The sequence below is a fragment of the Varroa destructor genome, unplaced genomic scaffold (assembly GCF_002443255.2).
Source record: "Varroa destructor unplaced genomic scaffold, Vdes_3.0 BEIS01000007.1, whole genome shotgun sequence".
In the NCBI taxonomy this organism is placed as follows: domain Eukaryota; kingdom Metazoa; phylum Arthropoda; class Arachnida; order Mesostigmata; family Varroidae; genus Varroa; species Varroa destructor.
In genome coordinates, this window is record NW_019211460.1 from 32,227,612 (window position 1) to 32,253,946 (window position 26,335).

At 43.3% G+C, this 26,335-nt stretch overlaps 1 protein-coding gene across 7 annotated transcripts in view; it reads right to left on the bottom strand.

The window, feature by feature from the left end:
- LOC111254558 (aminopeptidase NAALADL1-like) overlaps positions 1–23,327 on the bottom strand; it is a 36,388-nt gene extending 13,061 nt beyond the window's left edge. For 2 of the 7 annotated variants that reach the window (XR_015316994.1, XM_022815515.2), the window contains exons 1-7: positions 23,016–23,323; positions 18,013–18,388; positions 9,201–9,442; positions 6,074–6,300; positions 2,085–2,285; positions 1,216–1,459; positions 776–868 (exon numbers count right to left, since the gene is read on the bottom strand). Coding sequence is in view for 6 of the 7 variants with exons in the window: in XM_022815515.2 (XP_022671250.1) it covers positions 776–868; positions 1,216–1,459; positions 2,085–2,285; positions 6,074–6,300; positions 9,201–9,442; positions 18,013–18,240 (1,235 nt within the window). In the remaining variant the exon portion in view is untranslated. Of the gene's footprint in view, positions 1–775; positions 869–1,215; positions 1,460–2,084; positions 2,286–6,073; positions 6,301–9,200; positions 9,443–18,012; positions 18,389–23,015 lie in introns of those variants that run through there. The other 5 variants (XM_086974771.1, XM_022815514.2, XM_086974773.1 and 2 more) reach the window with 5 other exon arrangements.
- Between the last annotated feature and the right edge of the window lie 3,008 nt (positions 23,328–26,335).

The window sequence follows — 26,335 nt, forward strand, 5'->3', positions numbered from 1 at the left end:
TAATCTATCCGTTAAGGCATTTAAAATGAGGCCCTAGAATAAAACGATTGGCAAGGCCTATATATACATATGTTCATATAAATATCCATTGAATGCTCAATAACTATTTGTAATATTGTAACCAGGTCTACGATTGTTTCGATGCCACTACAGTTAATGATACTGTCGCCACTGAAGCTAAAATGGAGGCTTTTTGATTACATGCAACCCCTCATCGCTGCATAGTTTTATTCCCTTCAAAGCCTTGAACCATACACAGACCTTTACAGCCAACAGCAATTTTTCCCTCTGACAGAAATTCTTGCCCCTGTTCGTTGCCTCTCAAACGAAGCAGATTCGAATATGCCAGTACAGAAGGGGGCGAGGGGGGCGGAGTAACTATAATGACATTATGCACCACGTTTATTGGAGACAGACAAGGCGTCAGACGGGAAGGATACGGACTAATGCTTAAGACATCCCTTCAACCGATCAGCCTTTTTCGTGTCGACATCTTGCGATCGATATGCTACCCTTCGTAGTCGTTTGTATCTAGCTTTCGGGGCTTCCCTTGGGGCCGTTTACCGTAAGCGACTGCCAGCGGACCGCTCGGATCTGTACAAGTATGTGCGATACGATTGCTTGGATAACAGAGGCAGGAGTACGATCGGATAAATTATAGACGGCCTCCCTTAGGCTAGAGGAGATGAAAGAAAGAGGATACTATGTGGAATAAAAAAACACGTGATATTGCGTAATGCCACTGAACGAATCTCAGGTATGTAGATGTGCTCACACTTCAGCGGCGTCCTTGTATCCGGGACCAATTGCGTACGAGATGTTGAGACGACCCTGCCATTCGATTGGTGCAGCTGGACCACCCATTCCTCTGCAAGGGAGACGAAAGCGAGGAAGAAACCTCGGGCAAAATATCGATACTACTACGACGAAAATAAAAATTGATCCAATCTCATCCTGATTTAATAAAGATCTGTTTGAAATTTTATTGCCCAGCTGCACTGTTAAAATTCACTCGGGGAGGGCACTGGAAGCTTTGAGCTTTACCACCACTAAAGTAGAAATACAATTCACGCAGCAGTTCACGCAGAGCTTAGAGAAGAAAAATAAATGAGCCTGATTCCTTTTGCTAACAAAAGAGTTAGGTTTAGCATGTCAGCCAAGTAGGCTTACTAACTTGCTTGTCATTGATTCTGACAAAGAATAGAGAGGACTAACTTGAGAAGATTTTGAGCGTCGAGTGCGCTGATTGGCTGCACTGGCAGACCAGGCAATTTCAGGTCAGCTCTTGGAAGACGAAACATGTCATCGGTAGCTGGCAAGAAAGGGGTTACGGGATCTCCTGGAAAGCTTTTCAAACAATCGCGCTCAATAGCGTCCAGTGGTATAGATCTCTTGACGTCTTCTTCAATAATGCCTTCCACCGGTTCCCAATCGAACGGGTCACGGTATAAAAGTACACCTGTTTTAAAAGAAAATAAAAAAAACACGCTAGAACATAAAGAAAATTCTTCAAAGTGTAAATGGCTTGAAGCTAATAGTGTCTCATTTTTAGGATTATATTTAGTATTTGTGAGAACCGACGCAAGAAGGACATTTCATCCATATTACATAAATGTGTGCCGCTAAAATTAACTTCATATTGTTCTTAATTAAGCTCGATTTAAACGTTATAAGTTCAGGTTGAGGGATACCAGACGTTAACGGTAATGGCCTTACTAACTATGCGAGCTGCGCACGCTTATAACTTCTTTTAACTGGAATTACGTTTTACTGGTAGAACCAATTGGCCTTCGAAAGGATGACTACAACCACAATATGAAGAACTTGGGAATGTTATGCTTTACGCTATGCACACATGACTACCTAATATGATGTATAAATGCATTGGGCGCAGATAGGTGCTTTATAGCTAGCATGGTACTAGTATACCAATGTAGAAGCGTGTTTGTATGTTAAGCACGAATTTACCGTATTGTGAACTTTAAGAGTCTTCAGCGTTCCGAAATATCGTTGCACGTCGTTCAACGTGTTTTCCAGCTTTTTGTTGTTAAACATATTATAACTGTTCTATTTGTACTGCTTACCCTGTATGCCGTTCTCTTCAGCACGCCGAATCTTAGCGTCAAGAGCTTGTCCTCTGCCGTATCTCATAATAGCGATTGTTCCATTAAGTGTAACTCCACGAGTTTTCAATACTTCAAAATCTTCTGCGAGGCCGAAATTGACGTAGACCGGTTTGCCTCGGACTTTTCCAGGTGATGAATACGCCAGGTACGGATGTGTTTCTATAAAAAGTACGTCAAATAATAAATAACATAGAAACTTGTCATTATATTCATGGATGCGTTGTCAATTTTGATAGCTGCACACGATGGCCAGTGCTCGCATTGAAACTGCTTGTTGCAACATTAAGGAGGTAAATGTATTGTGTTCTGAAATCTGGGACTAGATATATCATACAAATGTATGGTCTCTTGTCACTGAATGACCTTGCACCATTGTCTGATCGTCAGCATTTTTACGTATATTCTCAATTTTAGACTCTTGAACGTGTTCGCTTTCCGAAAATTCAGCTTGGCTCACAACCGTTTTTTCTCGTTTCGACACAATCGAAAGAATAACATGATGGAGTAGAAATAGGGGGGTGAAGCTTTATAGGTGCCTAAAAATTAATTTTTCTATAGGGTGATGGCACCTCTTAGGTTTCGTCGCTCTTTGGCGGTCTTAGCGGCGTCAATGATCATCACAGCTAGAACGGAAACTCCGCTTGCAACAGACAGGGACACGGATGTGTTTCACCTATTTATTCCACATCCTTACAACCATATAGTGAAGAACGAGAAGCGCTTGTTCCTTTTCATGCCATGAAAAGTTCACTCTTGGGCTTTTTCTTGCGTGGGCTAAGCGTCATTGCAGCAGGAGATGAGATAGCTGCTCAGTACCGAAGAGCTGGTTGACTGGGAAAGGCACAGAATGCACACCGCAGGCAAACCAATGACAGACTAACATGACGAGCGATGGCGCCGCTGTCGCACAAGGCCCCCCTTTGTCATTTGCCGCCGTTTGTTCTTTTATAGTTCCTCTCAGCAGCGTCCCACTCAACTCCCACGTCCCATTAGATGCACAGTCATTTTCAATATCCACCCACTCGAACATATTTTGTACACCGTAGAACTGCTGCGAGCCGTACGGCCACCGCGTGTGACGGCCACCGCGTATGACGACCACCCGCAGCGTGTCTGAGCATTTGCCCAATCTATCCTCGTCTAGCTTCGGCAAGTAAGAACAGGTCGACTTCTTTGCTCTATTCACGCCACAGACGGATATATGGAACAGGCAAAAAGGCAAAATGAATGAGAGAAAAGCGCTACACTTGCAGAACCATTGGCCAAGCAAAGCCATGAGTATTCTAACGGACATAAAGGCTTGTTGGTCTTATTTCTCTACAAAAAAAAATATATGAACTACGTATAGTCCAGTATGTGCGATCAGATATCTTCGTGCCGGCCGCACCTAGCGTAAACCTACGCGGCCAGCATATGACTCGCCTTCAGCAAATAGCCCTTTTTGGTACTGAGCCAGCCTCGCCCCTAACAATGCTATCAACATCAATATCGTCATCGTATCTGTACAGTTTCCTTTATAGAAGTGCATTTAAGGCTGAGACATAGGACGTTTTCTTTGTCCTAGTCTGCTATCACTAATGCGAGTCGCCCTTTCTTTATCCCGCTAGCTCACTTTGCTACTCACTGTCCGTCCAACGACGGTCCGATCCGCTTACGTAGATGCCACTTAGCGATTCGTCCGTCACCCAGCCTTTGAGGAACCCACAGCAAAGTAACATTCGCAATACCAAAGCGCTCGAGGTCCTATGCATCTCCACGTAAGGCCATGTGAGCGTGAGTTCGAATCGTATGAAAGTGTGTCTTAGTTTGCATATGTTGAAAGCGTGGATCAAGTCCGGGGGATGACAATAATGGAAAACCAGTAGGGAGAAAGCTTCGGAGCCGCTATTACTTTTCGGTGCAGGAGAACGTTGGTCGGTTGGCACCGACACCGGCGACGATAGCAAGAATTGCGACAATCGGCAGTGGTAGCATGTACTAGTGGGCGGCTTACCGGCAGCTGGAAGCCAGGCGGTATCTGATGGCGCCAAGCAACTGTGCTGGTACAGCCGTACCGCTGTCGTCTCAGACCATAGTTGCCAGCTGTAGCTGTACATCTTTTTTTTTTGCTTTGGGTGCGTTAGTAAAGCCGTTTCTGCCGCGGATGGTCTCAATGGTATTCGCGACAGAGGAAGGAATAGTGAAAACGGCCCGACTGACATAAACGACAGCCATAGGCTCGGCTGGACTGCTACAAACGCCAAAATAGCCACTAGACCGACGCGTGTGATGCAACGTAGCATAGAACATTAGATCAGTGCCCTAGAAAGACCGAAATTCACTTACGGACACATAGAGTATATCCCGGCTCAAACACTCTGTAGTAGGCCCAGTTTGGGGAGTCCCAAGCAGCGGATCCACGCGCAGCGTTTGTCGGGCAATCTATATTGTAGAGGATTGCTTTCCTTGTGCACATCATGGATACGGGAGAATTATTCGTAATTTAGGTTTTGTAGTTGAGCGGGTTCGTCGAGTGGTCTGAAAGGGGAAGAAAGAAAAGCTGAGCAGAAAAGCCATAACCGTAAGTAAGAGACGAGGGCGGCTTATTTGAACAAACGGCTATTGACTGTTATATGACTGCTGGCAACGAGCGCAGCTTGGAAGGCTGTCATATTGCTCTGCGTTGCTGACCGCGAAGCTTTGTCGTTCAATATCTTTTATCAAATAGAATGCGAAACATCTCGCACATGTTCATACACCGTCACATGTTCTTACGTCTGCTAGTACTCGTATATTACGCACAGAACATTGCACATTAACATGGAGAAACGACGGACACATAAGATACATATACTCGGTGAGTAGCAACAGCTAAATGAAATTTGTGCTAACTCCTTTCGCCTCTCCCTACCTGATCCTTCACCGTCTTTTTCTGTCGCCAAACTGACACCAACTAAAATCCAACAGCCCAAGCCAAATTGTGCGGAAAGCGCGCTGTTGCTACGTTATCACCAGTGCTGCTAGTCTTGTCAAGGCGAATAGAACCGGGGGCCTGAGAAGGACGTGGTCCAAGTGGAGGACCTAGGGATACCATGTCGAATACATTTCCATGCGCAAGACCCCCACATAGAAACTAAATATAGGTGGAACAACCTACATTTTTGCCGATTTTACATGGGACGCGAATAAATAACACGATGCACCGTTTTCACAGCTCTGCCATTCGTTGTTGTGACGAGCCAACGTTAGCAAGCAGAATAACCTCTATGTAGTTCTCGTTTTCACCGAGCGCTGGCTAAGAATTGAATAATGAAGTTAAAAATATGTTTAACTAGTTTACCAATTGTAAATGGTAACCGATTATAGTGAAATAGTTTAGCAGTAAATAATACCGTACACTTCTCGCACTCCATGACGTTTCGGCTTATCTAGGGGCAAGTGAACGTTGTTACGAAGACGCACAGTTTTACAAACCCGAACTGGGTTCAAATGCTACAAGAAGAAGCTTATCAAGCGTAATGAGCATAATACGTTCCCCGTACCAACTGCGGTTGTAGCTGTCAGCCTATGAAGCTTGGTTTTTATTGTTTCCCGAAGTCTCTTAACCTTTATTGTTCTCTGTTTAAAAACTTGTTAAATGAGAAGGAAAAATTAAAAATAAGGTTCTTCTTAAATCACAAAACTCGCTAACGTTATTTAGTAACCTGCACATTAATAATTAACGCACGGTATTTACTACGATGCTGTAATGACGATACTTGGCCATTTTAAACTGGGGCTTGGCCACATAAAAGGCACCGAGCCGGCCTTCAGAAGGTGTCTCCGCTCTCTTTCTACATTTAACACACAGCTTGCATAATGAATCGTGGGCTTGAGTTCTGCAAATTAGTCGGGAGAGTTCTTCTATAGCTTTGAAAGGCCTCCTAACAGTAAACGCTGCTACTGCCGTAACTGTAACGGCTACTGACCCAGCTGACTCTCCAGGGGGCTGGCTAGTGAGTGGAACTGAAATAGCACTCGGGAGCCTCTGGTGATTCGGACTTCATTGGCGCGCTCCATGTCGGGATAGGACAGCAGTGGCCGAAAGGTTTCCACCCGGGCTCGCACGCCCCAACTCGACCACGCGGCGCGGATCTTCCCTGCAAGCTGCGTACCCTTTTCTGATCCCGCTACGTGAAAGTCCTGTGTCATAGTCCTGCAATACCCCACATAAAACCGAAAAAAAAGAGTGAAATCCACAATGTGTAGGATGCGTTTTTGCATATACGTCAACTATACGGATAGTACGTGTCCTAGCAAGCTATGTATGCTACATATGCGAATGTTTAATGTCGTTGTTATAGAGTTTGTGCGTTAGCCAAAAGCCGTAAAACTAAAATGCTTAAGAAACGTTTCGCTCAGATATGTTTAGAGTTTATCTTTGGTCAGCTAGTCATTCCTTATATTTATTTATATATATATATATATCCACGAAGTTTTGCCCACGTGGGCAGGTCGCGGCATGAGTATTAATCTTGAAAGCAGTAGTAAAGGGCATTGCAGACACTTAGAGGTATTCAGACAGAAGCTTATTTATCGTAAACCAATAATACGTTTTGAAGCACGATAGCCAATTAAACTCTGCGTGCAATCGTCTGACTAAATAAAAGAGTGAGATATACAAAAATACGACCAACGTTTATATATGTATTTCTCTTGGTCCTCAGTGCACAAATCCCACAACTCAAACTATTTGTACCCCAGTTTACGGTAATAGCAACATGTTAGAAATGTAAAACTATTTTTTGTCATAAAATCATTTTCATTACTGAAGAATAGCTACTTTTAGCAATATTTGGTTAAATATCGATGATTGTTCTTAGCTTATAATGAGCTATTCCTTTATAGTTTGTTGAACGCTCCATTTTTTTATTTAGTGCTAGTGCAGCAAAAAAAGATTCTTAAAAAATCAAAACAATTACATATATATACACTTGGATTCGTATACTTGTCGAACGCGCTAAAAACAAAGCCCGTTACTGAGATTATTTTCGAGGAACGAAAATGGTAGCGACATTGAGGGAAACACAACAAACAATAACTCATAAATATATATATATATTCAAAATAGTGATAGACTGCAAAAGATCACATTGTACCGTTTTGACCGAACAGTGCACACTTCTAGGTGTCTCTCTTGCGAGTGCAAAAATCGCTCGCTCGTGATCGTTCTCGCAATTGCTCTGAAGGCATCCATAGCACAGCACGACCAGGGCAAGCGAAGAACGATAATTACAATTTGGTAGTCCATAACCCTTTTGGTTACCGTCGGAGGCATTGCGAAGATCACCGGCCAAGCGGACTGAAAACCTCTTAGTGGAGCCGATGGTACTCGTGAGTGCCAGTCCGCGAGGCCTGCGAAGAATTGCACCGCTTGTTCTCTTTGTTGTTTCCATTTCCTATTTTATTACCTTTCTATTCTACGTGCTAATTCGTTCTTATTCTCGCCTGTATCTGCTGAAACCTCTAAGTTGCTATTCAATGTTCGAAAAGGCACCCCTTACCTTGTACCTTTGTACCCCCAGCGATTCTCTAGTCCACCGCTCTTCCTTCCGATACTTTCTGTGTATTTAGTCCACCTAGTGCTATCTGCACCAGCTGGAAATTCGCAATCTCTTTCGAGTTCACTGATGATCTCAAATGGCTCGCCCTTTGTCTGGGTCGGCTTCAGGCTGTGATGTTTGCCTTGTATTTTTTTCTTTGCGCCTCACACCATAAAAAGTGCTGATGGACAGCCCGCCGCCACCTGCTGCTGTCGAAGCTGCCATAGGTAGGACTGCTCTGCTATACAAAAGCGTGCTGAGATCGCCTCGCTCACGCCCTCACTGTCTTTTTGAGGGAAGGCGTCTTAGAGAAGTCGAAACACGTCGCTGAAGTAGAAAGGCTGCGCCTTTAGAAGAAAAATAATGTCTTCTACTACCTTCAATAGGTAGAGCAACAGCAACGGCACTGGCTGCAACCGCAATTAGCGCTTGGTATGGCAGCCTATTGAAAACGGCCTAACTTTTCGTATTGAACTGAGGGTTCTTAGGTAAGCCGCTCGAGTATACAGCACCTTACAGGTGAAGAAAGCAGAGAGTGAGTGCAAGCATCGGAAGGGGGTGCATCAAAAGCTGCTTCATTAAGTGACCGAACGGAGTAAGTGGGCTGGATTCACACGCACGAAAATACCACAGGAACAGCTACAGATAACCTCAGCGTCTAGGTACATACGCTGGCTAAAGTGTAACGCGAAGGGAAACCTCACACAGCTTACATGTACCTGCATACACTTGGTGGCTTGAACGGCTGACGATCCACTGCTGGAACAATGATTTCTGGATGGCCGATTCTATAGTTTTAGGGAAAACGAGATCGGACTTAGGTGTTTAGTAGTAGGGAGCAAGGGAAGTGGGCAAGGCGCTCAGTATAGCGAATATTCTCATAAAGGTTAAAGTTACTTCCAACGGGCAGGAATGCATTTTAGCTTAACGGATATTGGATATTAGTCTGTCAGGCTAGTAGTCCTGCAGCCTGCATGATCGATGGCAGGACAAAACATAGGACTTGCCGGCCATACGAAGTATATAATACCTCTCTGTGCAAAGTTCTATGAAAAGAGCGCGCGTGCAGTAGCGTTGCATGTTGTGCTGCTATGAGTCAACGAACAAATTGGCGCGAATAGCATAATGAATAGCAGTAGTCGCGGCAGAACAGCAAGATGACAGGCAAACGTGTCCATGGGTCGCAGCCTGGGTATATCTGTCTAAATCTGCACCTGTATCCGCGTGCAACCTGACTGATTTCGTTTGCTTTCTTGCACGATGAAGCTAACGAGGCTGACCGAAGAGTCAGCTTTCTTTTAAATATCTCTGCTTGTCTCGATAGCCTGGTATGATCGCCGTCATACCTTATTAATAACCTTAACACCTTATTGTGCACTACATTTATACAGGGTGATTACCTAGAAATTCGCCTGGTATATTTAGTCAACGTTCAAGCCGTCACGGAAATGTACCACATTTTATTTAGCAGAACGTCGAATGAAATCTAATGTTAGGTAACGTGCGAACTAACCATAGCCAGCCTTCTAGTTGATCTTGACTGATTGATTGGACGAGTTTGTCCACGAGACGAGTCCGCCGCTCCTTGTGGTCGTTTGCATACCAAGAAGGCCATACGCCAAGAGGGCTACATGGGCCCGATGGGGATCTTAACGAAAACGCCTCAGAGGGACCTAATCGCTGCTGAGATCCTCTGCGAGCCCCGCCGTAACCAAGGACTAACCCTACGCTGAATACGCAGGCCACAGCTAGAACCTGTAAACAGTACGGAGAAGTGCAGCACAGAAGATAGGCCATAAAGAAAATCGTTCCGCTTACTTTATACATGCATGGCAATTCACAAAAGATCTGTTTGACTAACAAGTACAATATGAGAGTCAAGTTAAATAGAAGACAGCTTGTTACGACCTGTTTTTGAACGATGATCACAGCTCTGTGTGAATTGGGAGCGGTAACCATTACAGATTGTTGTAGTAGATTTGATGCTCATTTAGGTCGGCCATACGTACATACATACATATATACGCGGCAGCGAGATTGACTTCTGTTAGTCGACCCATGGTCGTAACGAAGTGGGCAGCATGGAGAGACGTCTAATTATTTAGCATAGAATTGTTTCAAGTATGTCGCTTTGGCCGTATCATTTTTTCGGCAGGACAATCTTGCACATAGGAAATCGCACGAATGGCTACAATTTGAGATAAGTGACACTTGCAGAAATACAGAGAGTCAACCCCTTACTAGCTGAACCTTATGCGTTATCTATGATACCGAAGTGGCGTATATGTTGCATTATAAAACAGGCCGACGATTTGAGCTTCAACAATGGCAGTAGCCCATCTCATTGTACCCACCGAGTTCGAAGGTCATCAACAATGTTTCTAGTCCTCTGCTTTAGTTGATCATATAATGCTATGTTTTTTTTTTTATCGTGTGACGTTACGCTAAGCAATTGACATTGAGATTAATACTCCTCCGCCATCGCCGCACTCATCTAAACTCCCGTTATATAGCGATCATTTTCGTAGTGTATCGTGGAGCGCTCCCTATACGCTCCACTGCCCTTGAATGCTAAGGACAACCTAAACTGATATTCCACTGCATCATTACTATACGTGACTAGGTACACGAGCCAATAGAAACAAATTGCACACCTAATTGAACTATAATAGAAAGTAAGGGCTTAGTCACTGAGTGCCCACATGTCTACATGGTACTGCACGTTTTTCGATTTTTATCATCGAAATTACTGATCTATACAGATCTATAAGCGTTTGCTGAACTTTTACAGGTACACGGTTATTTGTCTTGCTAAAAACCCACATCTGTACATCACGTATTGTTTCCATTTATGAGACCCCAATTAAGTTCCTATTGAGAAACTACAAGGCTAATTTGGATTCTCGAAGTTTGTACGCAACGAACCTACAGCCATTTTGCCATAGCCTCATACAACCAAACGTGGACCGCGGATCTATCTTTAAACATATCAGATTAAGTGGATTCGACAAGTAGCACACTGCGCAGTTTCAGCTCTAACGAATTTCCGAAGTACAAATTTAGATTAGAAAAAAACGTGAGGGCTCCCTGCTCCTTCAAAGGTGTTCACCATGCTATTGCAAATCATCGTTGAAACACTGTAACCTATCCAGCACGGTATAAGCCAAAGGTGTTGAAAATAATTGTAGGCACCTAAAGAAACAATTCTCAAGAAGTATATCCGAGAGCGGAATTAAATTTTTGGCTGATAGCAAACCAAACTAGAAGGGTGCAAAACGGCCAAAATGAATTTTTCATGTTTATAGATCGGACAAAAGAGAAAACGCATATTCCTTGTTACAAACAGCCCGACAAGGTTTGTCGCAATTTAGGCACCATGATTATATTGAGGCCATATCATATTTAAAGTGGGTAGCTAAAGAGAGTAGAAAGGGTATATATATATATATTAAAACAGTAAAGCGGACGCGGTAATTCATTCTGTATTGTGTGGTCGACGTCATAGCTCCATCACTTTGGATTGGCAGATATATTAGTTAAGAATACTACAAGGATAACGGCATGGATGGGCGAAGTTACTTTTCCTATTATATACACATTTAGAGGAGCTGTCGTTAGGCCATAGAAAACTGCTGCTCGATAGGCCAGGGGACTGAGTTCCTCAGTATTCCAGTTTCTCACGCGAGGCCGTCGCGAAAATGTGCCTAATAATATACCTTCTTATATGTAATCCTCAATGAAGCCTAACACAAAATGCAAAACACAAGAAGGAACTCTATACGTTCACTCAAGTCGACACGAGCATGCGATTTGAGGACAGAAAAATGAGAACACTTAGTATTAATCAACAGCTCGACTGTCAGCGTCTAAATGAAAAGACAGTCTCTCGTGGGAGACGGTCGAACGTGGTCGACTTCGTACACACCACAAATACATGAAAAAAACGTACAGTGGATTCCTGAAGAGCTAAGTCGACACAGATGTAAACAGAATACATCTGTGCCTTTTTATAACAGTATAATAATAACTATAAGAGACCCCCCTGGAGCGCGCTGTCGCCATAATGTTCTGTGACTGTAATCAGAGGAAGCAATATAACGCTTAAGTCATCAAGCACGGCCTAGTAGAAACAGAACTGAACGATGATACCATTTTCCAGATTCCTTAGATTTATCTCCGTTTGACTTTGATTTGATACTTCCACGCGTTGAGGAGTGCGATAGGTTGCGTAGCGAATCCTACCGTCCACTCTCTCTCGCGCAATCCATCGACAACGAAAGCAAGAATACAAATGTTGACTGGCTTTTCGAGCACTGGCCTCAAGATGTAAACGATTAAAGGGAATACGTTCGACACATACGTAAAGATAGCTATTCTACCTTCCCTAGCTGAAAAGTTTCGACCTTTTGAAGATTATTTAACTGAATATTAGAGTTCATTGTTTGTCTGAAACGTGTATAAACGCTGGGGTACCTACGCAAAGCCAGGTCATTTATCCTACTACACAGCAGCAATAGATCTATACACACATTAATAGGGTATACTATACTACGATATATTAGGGCCTAATTTCTATAAACAACACTTCAGCTCAGATACACACATAAATCTTTGGCACAAGTACTTCGCAAGCAATTATGAGCACATGTATAATTTGAAAAGCAATTATCGTAACGATTGCGCTCTAAAGGCAACTAACTAACGGTGTCCTACGCATACGGTACCTATCTAACCGTATTTAGCTTTTTCTAACCTGGGCCTGATTATTTAGCCACCACTATGAAGCGCTCCTTAAGCTCTCGATCCCATCTTTTATATCAGTGACATTCGAAGCTTAAATTTTTACTCATCAGTGTGTCAGCCGGAGATGCCACCGCATTCATTCGACAATACTGCGGTCGCGTTTCTGTGCCCTCTTAGTCTGATATCGCGTGCGGGTCAGTATTTTCCACCGTGTAACAACCGCATCTATCTGTACGGGAAAAAACGCGGACCAGCGCTTATGTGATCCTTTGTAATTCGGCCAAGCCCATTTTTACCAATAAATATATTTCGAAGAACCACACAGAGCATGTCGTCGTTATTGCCGCCCACCTGTTTATCTGCGTTGTATGTCGGCGTTATAGTTTAATTCGCTGTTTCTCAATACTAATACTAGGTGACGTTGAAACACGTAGGCGTTACGCGCGTACCGGGAGTGGACATGGTAAGTCACTAATTTACCCTTCGAGCGACTTATATAGAAACTGCAGCTAATTATATACTTGATAATTTCAAGTCCTCTTCTTCTTGAAGCCAAAACAACGCAAGTGAGAAATAATATTTACTGGATAGCTAGTCAAGTGGAATAATTGGCCGTGGCTGGGGAACAAATGAACCGTTAAGAAAAAATGGACCATGTTATTCCATCGCCCGTTCAACTTTTGAAGTCGACCTTGTGCCTAGACTCGGCCGTCTGGATCATTGCTCTCTTATCTCACTGTTTCCATTGACCTCGCTGTCATTCTTCTCTGTTTAGGCTCAATCAATAGCAGAGTTTTATGTCGCAGGAAAGTGCTCTTCCGTCGTAAAAACGTGAGCAGTTAACACAACATTGTCTAATTAACTAGCCGTCGTCGGTATAATACGGTGCTATTTTTTTGGCTGCTATATTTTAACGCAGACCTAGGCATACGTACGCACGCACGCACGCACGCATGCATGCACGCTTTTATATTTATGATAGTCGCATATTGAAAATTAATAACATGTGTCTCAGCTGGCAGTACAAACCCTGAATATGTGGAACGGCAAAATTTAATAAGCCCATATTAATATGTACTCCCCCAAAAAGCTAGATTCAGGCCCGTTTAGAAGGCCGACAACAGAGTTAGGCGCTAAGCTATTATGCAGCTAAACTAAGTGTTAAATCCAGTTGTTGAACGAATTGTGAGATTTTTTCTAAACGCGAACTGGAATCCCGTACTAATAGGTAAGATGCTCCGTTAATGTGGGATGTATGTGCCGGTTAAAAGTTAGTGGTAACTATGACGGGCTGCAATCCATGGAATCGATGCAGATTCACTTAGTTGAGTCCTATTCTCTCAAAAGCTAAGAATCAGGTTAAGAACTTGTACAATTCAACTCAGAATAAGTTTGGAAAATTTACAGGTGAAACGCTTTATAACTCACAAAAGCCCATTTTATGAATCTAACTATTTAAAATTATTTCATATCCACAAGATGTTTAAAATTCTCTGCAATATACTTTTCCTAATATAACTTTTAAAAGCAAACACGCGGGTTGGCCTTTACCGAGTCTAAATGACCCATTTAGCTTTGTTATTGTGGACTTTATCGGAGATGATATAAAGCCTTAACAAGGGTTAACTCTTTCGAAGAGGAAAAAATGTAAACATACATATTTATAGTTAACGTCTTTAGTAAATGTTGTAGTTCTGCTAGAATCTATTAGGGCTCGTTTTCTGTCAAAATGGATAGATGTGACATTGCATGTTGAGAAGGTTTGAGACCTAGACTTGGCCTGTCATTGCCAACGTGTGAATGTCATTGAAGCTGAGTGTCGCAGAGTCCAACAATGGAGCCATGGCGGGCATCGTGAGAGCGCTGTTCCCCAACCAGTAACAGCGTACCTGAACATGAGCGCCCAGTAGGAGCAACGGGTAACAATGCTGCGTTCACGGTAGCTTTAGCCTTAACGTCGGCGCGTTTTTCATTGTTGCGTCTTTTGCCAGTACAATTTGCAATGCAGAACTCGTTCTTGGCTACTAGTCGTTCAAAGGCAGCAGTAACAGGCATCTGGCCATACATTCGCCGTAATGGAGTTAAGAATCTGAAACTTGCGCTATGCGACTGCCTTGGAAACTACCGAAGACGTCCTTTAGTGTGCACTTCCTGCTTTTCCGGCCGATGCTCCTTGACTCCAGGAGTCGTTTTAAACTACCAACCAGTGTTACCACTACTATCTTTACCATAACCAATCTCTACAGTGTCAAGGCTTCTAGGAACCCTTGGGCTCCGTTCATGACAGACAGAGCACTCAGCTCTCCCGAGATTGCTACGCCTTGTAAAAGGAACATCGTTCCAATTGTAATCTATGACTTTCGAGCATCAATCTGGTCGCATAGCGAAGACTGCGGAGCTGAATAAATACGTTGGGCTAAACTCTTCGATTTGTATAGCAGTTGGCATCATTGTACACCTGACAGCTTTCTGAAAGCGCAGTAGTAGGTTCGATAAATACAATAAATGTTTATACAACGGTGTTTTTGTGCTTGTGATCCGTTTGCGTCGTGTCGATTGACACGCAGGCTTTAAGCTCTAGGCTGTCCTCGGCAGTCGAAATGAAACTTCCTCACCCCACATTGAGTTGCGCTGTTTGTGCTCTGTCTTGCTGGAAAACTTCGCCGATCACAGCGACTCGAAGTGCTGAAGTGGATTCCACTCTTCGGTCGTCCATTTTTGTTTTTTTTTTTTCTTTTTTTTCTTCCAATTTTCGTTCCTATATAGCCAAAAGTTCGATTTAAATATCGATCGAGTTTCGTCCCCTAGTCGACCGCAGTCCAACAGCTATTCGAATATTGCTATTTTTGCTAAACAGCTTCGGACAAGCTAATGAACGATTTGTTCAATTCAATACAGAGGATCAGTACACGACGCCTCTATGCTTGCCGTCAGACAATCTCCAACAAAAAATCAACAGCTGCACTCGGCGATCAGGAAAATCCGACATGTAGCAAAAGCAGCAAAATTATGTACGGTAGAGAAAATTCTAAGCGATACAACCAGTCTACTATCGATATCAGTGGCTACTTTTATTATAATTTCTCACTATAAAAGATCTTACTCGAAGAAGACTAGTATCAGTGCGTTACAGTACAGATATATGACCAATAATTTAAAATTTCGTACACAACATAGATGCGTAACAAGCCGACCCTTTCCTTAGCCGAGTATACAATTATCACTGCTTGCTTGGCTCCATTTTATATTCCGATCTACATTTTATAGCAATACTTATTTTTCACTGCATTGCTTTTCCTGCCTGAGTGAAAATAAAATTTTCAATTCTTTCGCATATGCTGCCGATTCGTTGATGTTCCTAGCTCTTCACTTGACTCTGTCAACTGGCTCTATAGTTGTATCGTATCTTCGTCAGTTTCCATCCTCTTTGTCGTGGCTTTTCCTCAGTAGTTCCGCTATAGCTCGTCGCCATCTTTCCCGGAGCCATTAAAGCCAAACTTATGAGTTTTTTAAGGGCTAAACAACCAACTGAATTTTTGTGTTAAAAAACAAAAGTCACCACACAAAGTTAAAAACACCAACAGCAATAACTGCCGTTGCAACAGCAGGTAGCAGCGGACAAGACCACTAATCAGTCTACTAATACTAACGGGCATCGAGAACGTCCTTAAGAAAACCACATTCACCGGCACTGTTTCTCTTCCATCGCACTCTCAAGCTGCTGTCCCACGTTGCTACTTCATTTAGTGTCTATCGCTCATATATAATATTTCTATGTACAACTCACTAGCTATCCGTACATGGTCTCTGTCAAAATCGGCCTGTCGGTACATCAGAGGCGTCACTTCGTACGCCGGTGACATGCGAGATGCGTCAGATTTTACCGTTGGTGTCGCCGTAGCGACAGCGGAGGCTGCTGGCAAGCTAATAGAAAGCCATGTCTGTGTGCAAACGCTGAAGGGAGTCCAGAAAGCGACAAAGCAATACTTAAAACAAAAAATAAATCCCTTCTAGAAAATGCTACGTTTTCCTTTCCAAGCTACCGTATATGAGTATTATACTGGCAGAGAGTAGAGCAGGTAGCAAAAGCCGACAAGAGCGTTGCCTCTCGCATGCCCACCGTAGCTAGAGGACAGCGGAGAGGGAAAGAATGAGCTGTCTTGGGCCTTCCCAGCCCGGGTCTCACACCGGAAGTCAAGCCATATCACATTTTTCTTGGTGTCGGTAACGCCTTTAGTAGCGACGAGTGCTTTTGCCGTTGGAGCAGACGCCTGCTCCGGAAGCTTGAAGAAACGTACTCCGTTCGGTGCATCGAGCATCAACCGGTCCCCAAAGCGACTCGCAGGCGTGTGCAACGAGTACAGCCACCCCACAGCATTGCGCAATTTCATACGGAAACACCGCTCACGCGTACATTCACTTCTAACTCTAACGGACGGTCGTTAGCTCCGCATTCGTTCCTCCTTTTTGCCTAGGTAAAATATAATTTTATCCAAAATGTACCGCCGACGCAGAGCTGCTACCGTGAACGGCCTGGTACAAAAAGCGGACTTATGTGAAGCAACTGGACGATGCGTGTGAATGCAGTCAGAAATGGTTGTGCTAAAGATACGTGAACTAGGCCCGTATTTGCTATACCGCACATGAGATTCTTATATATTTAGATGCTGATTAAAACAAGCAAGTATAGCGATGAACATTTACATAGAGATAAAAAAGCGATCAATAGTCGAAAGATAAATCGTAAAGGGACGGATCACGCGGACATAAATTCCGTAAAACTCAAGCACTAATTAGGAAATAAAATTATGATCCCTATTATGGCTGTGGTACATTTTTGCCACCCTTCATTTGTTTGGCCGTAAAAACGTATACGCGATAGTTTTTGGAAGTAGGTGCAGTCTCTCAAAAGTACAGGAGGTAACTAGCAAAAATTCCTTTCTAAAACAGTATTAGGAAATCAGTAGTCTAGAAAAACAATAAATCGTTCTTATTTTAATGCTTTCGTAGAGACGAAAAATGAGCTCCGCAATGTCACTTGATATCAGGAATTTCTTTCTGGTGCTTTATTTGTAATCCCCTGATTTTGTCTCACCGCAGGCTCCATTCTGCAAATAAGTCTTTATAATAACGGCCAGGTTATCTGCCTTCAAAGGAAACCCATGCATAAAGCTGCGCGTATGTGAAACACCCTCAGCCTGACTAAACAGGCCATCTCTACAGTTTGTGGATAGCAGATACATCAAGCGAAAGCGAGCAAATAAAGACAGACTCCAATGGGCCTTTGGACACTACGTATATATATATTATTTGTCTTTCTCTACAGTTTCCTGTGTTACCCGGATGACTTTACACAAATCACAAAAAGAGCCCTACAATTTTTCTAGCAACAGGGTGATAAATATGTAGAATAGGTTGATGAAAATCTTCGAACGATTTCTTCTTCCTCCAAGATAAAGGGAAGAAGTCCAGTCGACGAGTTAGGTCGGTCTCGTCTTTGCAGTAACATTTCAGGGTGGCACTATGATGATATGAGACCTCATTCCACTATATGATCGAGTCCCTTAAAGAGGGGTACCTACCTTTATAAGAAGGCCTTTTCCGCCCTGAAGCCAGTGCTCCTGGGACGAAGTGGTCGGTGCAAATGGCCCATAACTACAAGGGGATGTAGTAACCGCTGACGTTTGTCGGCCGCCTGGCGGTGAACAGGGCGGCAATCCAGTCGGCGAACACAACTCCAGATCGACGCCGTCTCCAATGTTCGTATGCCATTTTGTATAACCCTTGACGAACTCCATACCGCTCCCCATGTTAAAATCATCAAAATCAGCTTGTGTTGTTGATTCATTTGCTCATTTCGGCGCTTTTCCCTCACGGTTGACGACCTCAGACTCTCAGCATGGCTCGCTCCACTTCGACTATATGATGCCCCTATCTGCAACGGCTATCGCGAGGGCGCTTGCGTCAGAATCGAGTGATTATAGCAAGATTAGTTCGGCAATAGTAAAGTACATGTTTGCATTGTTTGTAAATTTTATCGTACGGCGAAAGAAACGTGTCAGAAAATAGAGTGATCCGAAACGTTTTTGTATTTACACTTTCGTATAGTAAATGCATTGATCTAGTTTTGCCTCTGCTGCACACTAACTAATCATCGCGGCTATTTTTTAGGCTTGACATCTCATAGCGTCGACACAATCTAGTTTCCCTTAATCTTAAATACAGAACAGAATCTCGTTTAGGGTAAATAAATCGTTTTGTAATGACTAAGTAGGTGGCCCCATGCTACTTAGCTAACTGTTTGTTAATACGAATTGTGTGATATGAATATTTTTTGATGCTACGGAAATACAGAGCGATCGACAAGGCGATAAGTAGGTAGAACTTTGTAGTTATGTTGATCTATTAGATATATCGTACTGAACACACCGAAGGGAACACTTTGGCTCATCCGCATAGTGCATCCTTTTTATCAACTAATCATATCCTGTGAGCTGTCTTGTAGGAGAAATGTATTTGCAAAACCGTAGCAGACGGGCAGGCATCCTTGGTCTAGCTGATAGACATCGCTGGTTAGAGAAACGTTAGCGACGGTATGTAATTGTCAAATTTCTGCGACGTAAACGACGTTTAATGTGAAGGCAACACTAACGAAGTATAGGGTTGTTCTGTTCGTCGCTGGTGCAATTAACTTTTTTGTGACTAGAGAACCTATGCTCCCTAAATACGTTCACAGTACTCCATTTTAAGCGAAGAAAAGATCGCAGAATTAGCGCTAGTGGTAGTTCAGTGGGGGAGTTAGTAGCGAATGAACGGACAGCAAAAAGGGAAGAATAGCGACATTTCCATCTCATATGGGATCAAACGCGCCTAACTTCGAACTGAAAACTTATTTTTCCCCAAATGTTGTTGGCTTTATGGTGGGGTGGAGCAACCGTTAATAGCGGTCGTCGAATTCACATCTAACCCGAATTTCCAAACGTTAGACAATTGAATGTCAGATTTTTCGATGTAGCAACAGTTCGGAACTAAAAAACTTAGATGCTGTTTTTGATCAACATTTCAGGAAGTTCCTGTTTACACTGAAAGTGTTCCTCTCGTATTATGCTACAAAAGGAGCAGAAGGATTCTGCTCAGAGGGATTTATGCCAACGTCTGCCCGGCAAGCATCGACTGACGCTTCAGGGAAGATCTTGAAGGTGCATTGTTAATCTCTGAACAAAGACGGTAGTGTCCAACGATTGGTATCGAATTTTTTTTTATCCTGGAGACAAACTTTGACAAAATGCGCAGCAAATAAGATAGCTGAATTATTAAAAAACCGCAAAACTCGCTGTGATTTGCTTAGTTAGGCTAAGCTAACTTAGTCCCCTTATCAATGAGACTTCGTTCACCATTCATACCTTTTCATTCATTCAAATGATACCGCCACCTTAAGTTAGGTAGCAGTTGAAACGTCCATCGGCTGGGTCGAAAGGGTCGTTCAAAATTGTACAAAACAACCATCTACTCATCTAAATTGGGTTTTTCAACTTGAAAAGGGACCTCATTTGAAAGAAGAACGCTGGGTAATAAACAATCTGCTAGATGTACGCGTTCGCTCGAGATGCAAACTATATTATCTTTATTCTGCGGGCATTTTTATTTCGCAAACTCCAACATTGCTCTTTACGTGTTTTCCAAACGCCATTGCGTTCAACGTCTCCTGTATTGGTAGACTCCTTGAACTTATATTGGTTTGTATCCTGTGTTTAATAGAGTATAATGATCAGTAAAGAATGTCGGACCCTAGATTCGGCAGAAGTTTCGGACGCTCCCTATGCACCAGTAACCAGTGTCGCTACGGTATTAGTTAAAACCAACCTTTAATAAATAAGTGAGCCACTCAAATTTTTCATTACGAACTTTCCACAATAAGAACGATTTGAGAAATCGATATTAGGTACACTACGGAAACAGCTCACCTACTAATCATCATCAGGCATATAAAAAAAAGCGTACGCCGCAAATAGATGTTCGAAGTCGTCCTACTTAGCGATGCAGGCGGTAGCAAATCTGCCGAGGAAAGCTTTTCCTGAGTATTTTCCCTGTTTTCCTCCCCGTCCTATAACTAGCAAAGTTATAGCCAAAAATTTGGCGAAGTCAGTCATATTTGGCACAGTGGCTCCTCAGAAAAGAAGAAACCCATAGGGAACTTTTAGCAGATAAAAGTCGATTACGATTATCCATAGCTTCGTCTGGTCACCCTTTCGATGTTCTGTTCTTGTGTTTGGACTTACGTCCTATAACCTCCGATGTGCCTAACTGCTACTTAAAACAGTGGCAGGTGGCAACGGAACAGAAACGCTTTTACTATTGTAAAATGACAAAATGAAATGCGACATTTAGAGCTTCTACAAGATCCAGCCAAGAGAAAGTGCCCGCTTCTGGAATAGAGCATCTAGGAGATAAGAATTTGCAAGATTTTCATGGCTTTCTTTACTTGCGACATTTACAAGGCTTTGAAATGTTTGCACACACACGCAAGGTTTTATGATTGCTCTACATGCATTTCTACATATCTAATATGTTTGGTTCATGGGGTCGTTATGTTTCTTGTCTTTTGCAGCCCATACGTTTGGCTTTTGTAAAACTGGGCCTGGCTTAGGGGGCGGGCCATCAGAGCGCGGATAAGTTAAATAATGCTTCAGCTATTTTGCTTAAATGATAGTTAACAGTGTGTGTGGCCATTGGCCCGTCGCCATTATACCATAGATCGCAAACTATGTTATTGAATTAATTATTATTAACAAAAAAAGTGAGTGTATGTGCTGCAAACCAAGGTGCAGTTTATCTAAAAACATTATGGCGATTAGAGTCTTAGTCCAGCGAATGGCTATTCTGTGTATAAAACACTCGTATACGGAAAGGGCACTCGTTAGTTTACAGCTAAGCTTACTAAGATAGACGTAGGGCAAACACTTCTTTATAAATAAAAGACACGGGTAACGGTTATTAAAATGCATTTCTAAATCTAAAACTTTTATTTGATCCCTTTCTTAAACGTGGGTAAGCCTGAAGTTGCTTTGTTTTCGAACCTAAACTTGAGCACGCTTGTGGGGAAACTTATGTCACCATTCATTCACTTGATTGGACTGCGAAGCAGGCGTTGCAAGGAGCGCCTAAGGTAGTATCCTTTTGTCTGTGACCTTGTGTAGGGGTTTAACGGAGCATTTCAGATAATTTTGTAAAACGCCTAAGGCCTTTCTTTCCTAAAGCAATCGGGGACAGTAACACTCAAAAAAAGCGCGTTATACGGGGGAGAAAAGGCTATCAGATAACGCCGTTTCACAGGAAATCATCACACCACCCTAATCCTTACATAACTTCGGTGCTCTTCGCGACTCGTGATTTTTCTGTCACCATCCTTGTGCCTGTTTACCGACTCTCAACGGATCTCCCAGAAGCTGCGCTGGCGGTAGTAGAAGCAGTGGTGAAATAAATGGATCGATGCTATCGCAGTGCTATCGTTTTAGTTCGGGAATACCATCCGAAGCAACATCCACGAAGCCAGTGCGGATAAGCGGCAAGACTTTGTCTTCAGCGAAGGGGAAGGCTGGCGCTCCGTTGGCTGCCGCCACTCACGCCCGTTTGTCCCTAGCACTCTCAGTTTCCCCTGGAAACGTAGGGGGCCGGGTGTCTCGGTGGTGTGCAACTGGCAGATTGGTCACATCTTGAAATGGCATCAGTACCCCGTGGCGGCAGCGAACGCAACGCTTACAAAAGACGTAAAATATTTACTGGTAGTCGAGAAGGAAAAAAACGCGTTTTCTTTTGTTCTTTGCGAGCGAGCCTCTACTGCCGCGTTCATACGCGCATCGTTGGATAGAAAAATGGGGCGCGTCTTCGATATCCTGCGTGGTAGAAGACAACACTAAACAGCCTGGATAGCTCTTGTGAAGTAAACTGTGGTCGCTTCGATCGTTTCATGTCGCCGTTGATTACTGCGATATTCCATTAACAGCGCGACAGTAGCGATATTTAATTTGGCAATGTTTGTCGTCTAGTAGTTGTTGCCGGCAATTCAGATTTTCATATTTAGCGGTACCACATTGTTCTATATTTCGGTTGGAAGACGGCCACTCCTACAACCTCATAGGCTATTCTGCCCTAATTTGGGGACTATTCACACCCACACATACACACACACACACACACACACAGACATAGACACACATCAATATATATAGTGTATAAACGTACTATTTGCCTACAAACACACAATTATTTTCATTTGTCACTCGCTAACTGGCACAATGCACTATCCCTTAAAGCACCGTTTGCCACTCATAGGCCCAACTTCTAACCAAGCACTTTGCTTGATTTGTACTTTATTGAAACAAAATAAAGTGTACTCTGTAAGTTTCAGATCTGCTTCAATGATTATTAGACAGTAAAACGATTCACTATTATGGCTAATCGTCTCTATTTGTTTCGCAATTGTCAGATAGAGTCATCTCCAACTTGAGACAAAAAAAAGTTGGTATTTTCGAACTTGCTCAACCGGTAGATGAGTGCTACGTTCTACAGCAACTTTCCTGCTCACCATTAAAGTACTGGGCACTTCGAAGTCGCTTCGCTCGATCGACTTAATCGATGCTCTGTTGAGCCGGGTTTATCAGCTGTTACTTCCTGTTCAAACCAGTCCCTTCTGCCAACTGCGCCGCGTCATACAGTTACCACTGGCCTGCCATACCACACTCGTTGTTCTACGTTCACCAGCCTGCCACCATCAGCCGTGCCTAATCTCCTCACGGGGTCCTGCAGTAGGGAAAGGGTCTGTTCTCGGAGACCCTTTCCTACGACTGCTGGCAGAACTATTCTTTGTGGCCGGCCTGCCGCCGCCTGGCACTTCCCCACACAAACAAACGCCGACGCTGCTGCATTTCCTTCTACTCAGAGTCCGGAGAGTCAAATGATCCAACAGTGGAGTAGGCTACGGCGATCTGACGATTCGCTGCCTGACATTTTATTTCTCTGCTACTTACCGCAGAAGGGCAGAGCTGGGTAAGGCGAAACAGTAGACAGCTTGTTCTACTTGGCCCCTCGGCGTGTTGTGGTAGACCATCAACTATTGAAGCCATTACCTTTGCACGTACTCCTTGCAAGCAACTGAACGATAATAATAATAATAATAATAATAATCTGGTGAATTGCGCTAGAACTACCCACAGTGGCTCCTCGGACCACTCGGTAGTAATGCATTTCTACTAACTGGACGACAACTGACTAGTCCATTAAAATAGTACTAGTTACGCCGCTGTAAACGATAACAGTGACAACATTTTGATTTACGTTGTTCGTATTTGATTGTGGTCTATCCTTATACGTTGGCTGTACTTCTACACTGGCCGTGCATAGTCATGACCAAGAGCATACGTTTAGCACTAACAGCCCACAGCTACGCAATGGTCGACGGAAGTTGTTGGCACACGTAGACTAATGCCCTTAGAAACGTTTGGTTTCTAGGGATTTTTCGAGGGGCAACACTTTATCAACTTCATGCAGGCGCAACGTCGCCGAGGCCTTGAATGGTGTTTGTTACACGTGTCGCTGTGCAGCGATATTCCAACATCAAGTAACTTAGAGACTCTGTTGATGAGTAAGATTTTACGAAATTCTACCATTGACACCATGTGACCACAATATCGTAGACTACATCAGTGTATCTTATTGCAATAACGGATAGCCGAGCCAAGTAAACTTTGCGTTTGGCAAAGGTTCTCTATGTGTAGCCTATATTGTAAGCATGTAGCCATGTCTACAACTACTACTTATTCACGGCATCGTACAGCACGACCGCGTACCGTGTACTATAGTAACTATAGACAGTTTTGAACGTGAAACATTTCACATTTATGCATGCATGTGAACGTATGTGTACCTATGACCGAGTCTACTGACGACCTATTGCTATCACCGAAACGGTTGCAATCACCGTGCGGTTCGGAAAAAAAAACCCAGCCAACAAAGGGAATCTGGAATAGAGGTTAAATGGTGCGTCGGTATAGTGCCTGCCTGTAATGTTTCCCTTTATCGTTCATTTCTCTATCACAAATACATATAGAAGCTGAAAGCATTGCGTTTTTTTACTCCTGTCTTTGCTAGCAGCTCTCTAAAAGATCTTATGTAATAGATCGGCAAGCTTCTATTCCCAGGGGCACAATTCCGTCATCCTATAACATCAACCCGTCGTCCACCCAGAAAGGCCGTCCTTTGGTCCTGCTTGTCGACTGCCTGGTGGCCCGTTCTGCCGCAAGATCGGCCGAAGAAGCCATCACGCCGCCTGCTCTAGTAACTGCTCAATTTCTCCGCGCAGTCTTCTCCACAAAACTCAGAGTTCTTTTCGTCTCTGGACGCAGCGACTACCACCGGCCAGCGGGAGTGAACGGGACGTAACGGGTGGCGAGCGATCCCATAATGCGGAGTGCACCCAGTGGGCAATCCCGCTTCCAATGATGCTGTTATTCCCCCATCGGCACCTTTTACAGTGGCCTCTCTACGTACATTACCCCCAACATTCAGCATCCTCGCGGTGTCTGCCGTTTCAGCAAGCCACCTTACGAAGTCTCCCGTTGGGGCGGCCAAGTAGCGTCCAGGGAGCCTCCCGCTTCACCACCCCGATGGCAGAAATAGTCCGGAACTCTTTTATAGCGCAACGGAGTGTATGTACCTGCAAACACTGCTTCGTTACTACGCATCGACGTTGTAGAAAGACAAGAAGCTACAGGAGTAACGTATCCTCTGTCCGAGTTACAGGTGTCGACATGATTACGACAGGAGCTCGTACGTGCATTGAAAAATAGCAGCAGCTCCGAATAGCAGGGACGTTTAATAGTGATAGAACAAATAAGCCTGCGTTACAGAAAAATGTACACACATTGCTTCCTGCCTTGATATTATTTCTAGATTACTTTAAGGCAAGTGGTGCTAAGTAATACATCATCGATCGGGCCTGATTTTAGTTAGGCCCAATATGTCCATGCCACTTGTATTGTCAATATTAGGTTTTATAGCCTTTGTATGCTCTCAAAACCGCCAAGAGAGCAAGCATGCATAAAACTGATACAAAGACGATGAGAGTTGCTGAGGACTAAGGGACTGGAAATTTGAAATAATATTTATTTTTATTTATTGTCCATAATTTTGCTCAGCGCACCGCTCTACTCTGGCGTGGAACAATCGTCATGGGTTTAAATGATTCCTGCACGATTATAAACGTATGGCTACAACTATGCCTAAGAGTGAAACGTTGACATAGTAAAGTTAGGTTATATACGAATTTTAGTAACAATTTAATAACAAGTCGCTCAGAAAAATCTTTTCTATTCTAAAACTAAAGACAATATTGTACACGCCACCTTCAGCTAACTTCCGTTAAGCGTATACATCTGTAGATGATCGTACCGAAGAGTTCAATGCGACCAATTTATATACAGATTTCAAATCCAGAAGCATGTTTTACATTATTTTTGATCCAATTTCAACGATACAAACGGATGGACAGTTATGATGTCTGTTTTCTAAAACGATCGTCTTCATTCGTCTCTCAGTTAGTCATCGATCAACTTATTATAAGTAATTGCTTTTGGTTCTTCCAGTCGTCCATAGGATTCAGTCGAGACGAGTAAATTCAATGAGGTAAAGAAGAAAGAGATTAAAGTAAGTTGAGAGAGGTAAAGAAATTGCAAACCGTGAAGCAAAAAAATATTCCAACAGTTCTACCTGGAAGGATTTACCCAATTGGATCACGTTGAAACAATATGTTCATTAATCGACGAGAAGCTTGATTGGATTACTATAGTCGGTCATCTGGCCTGCAGAATAAGCACGGCTAAGGAGGCAATAGCCAACGAGGCAGATCAT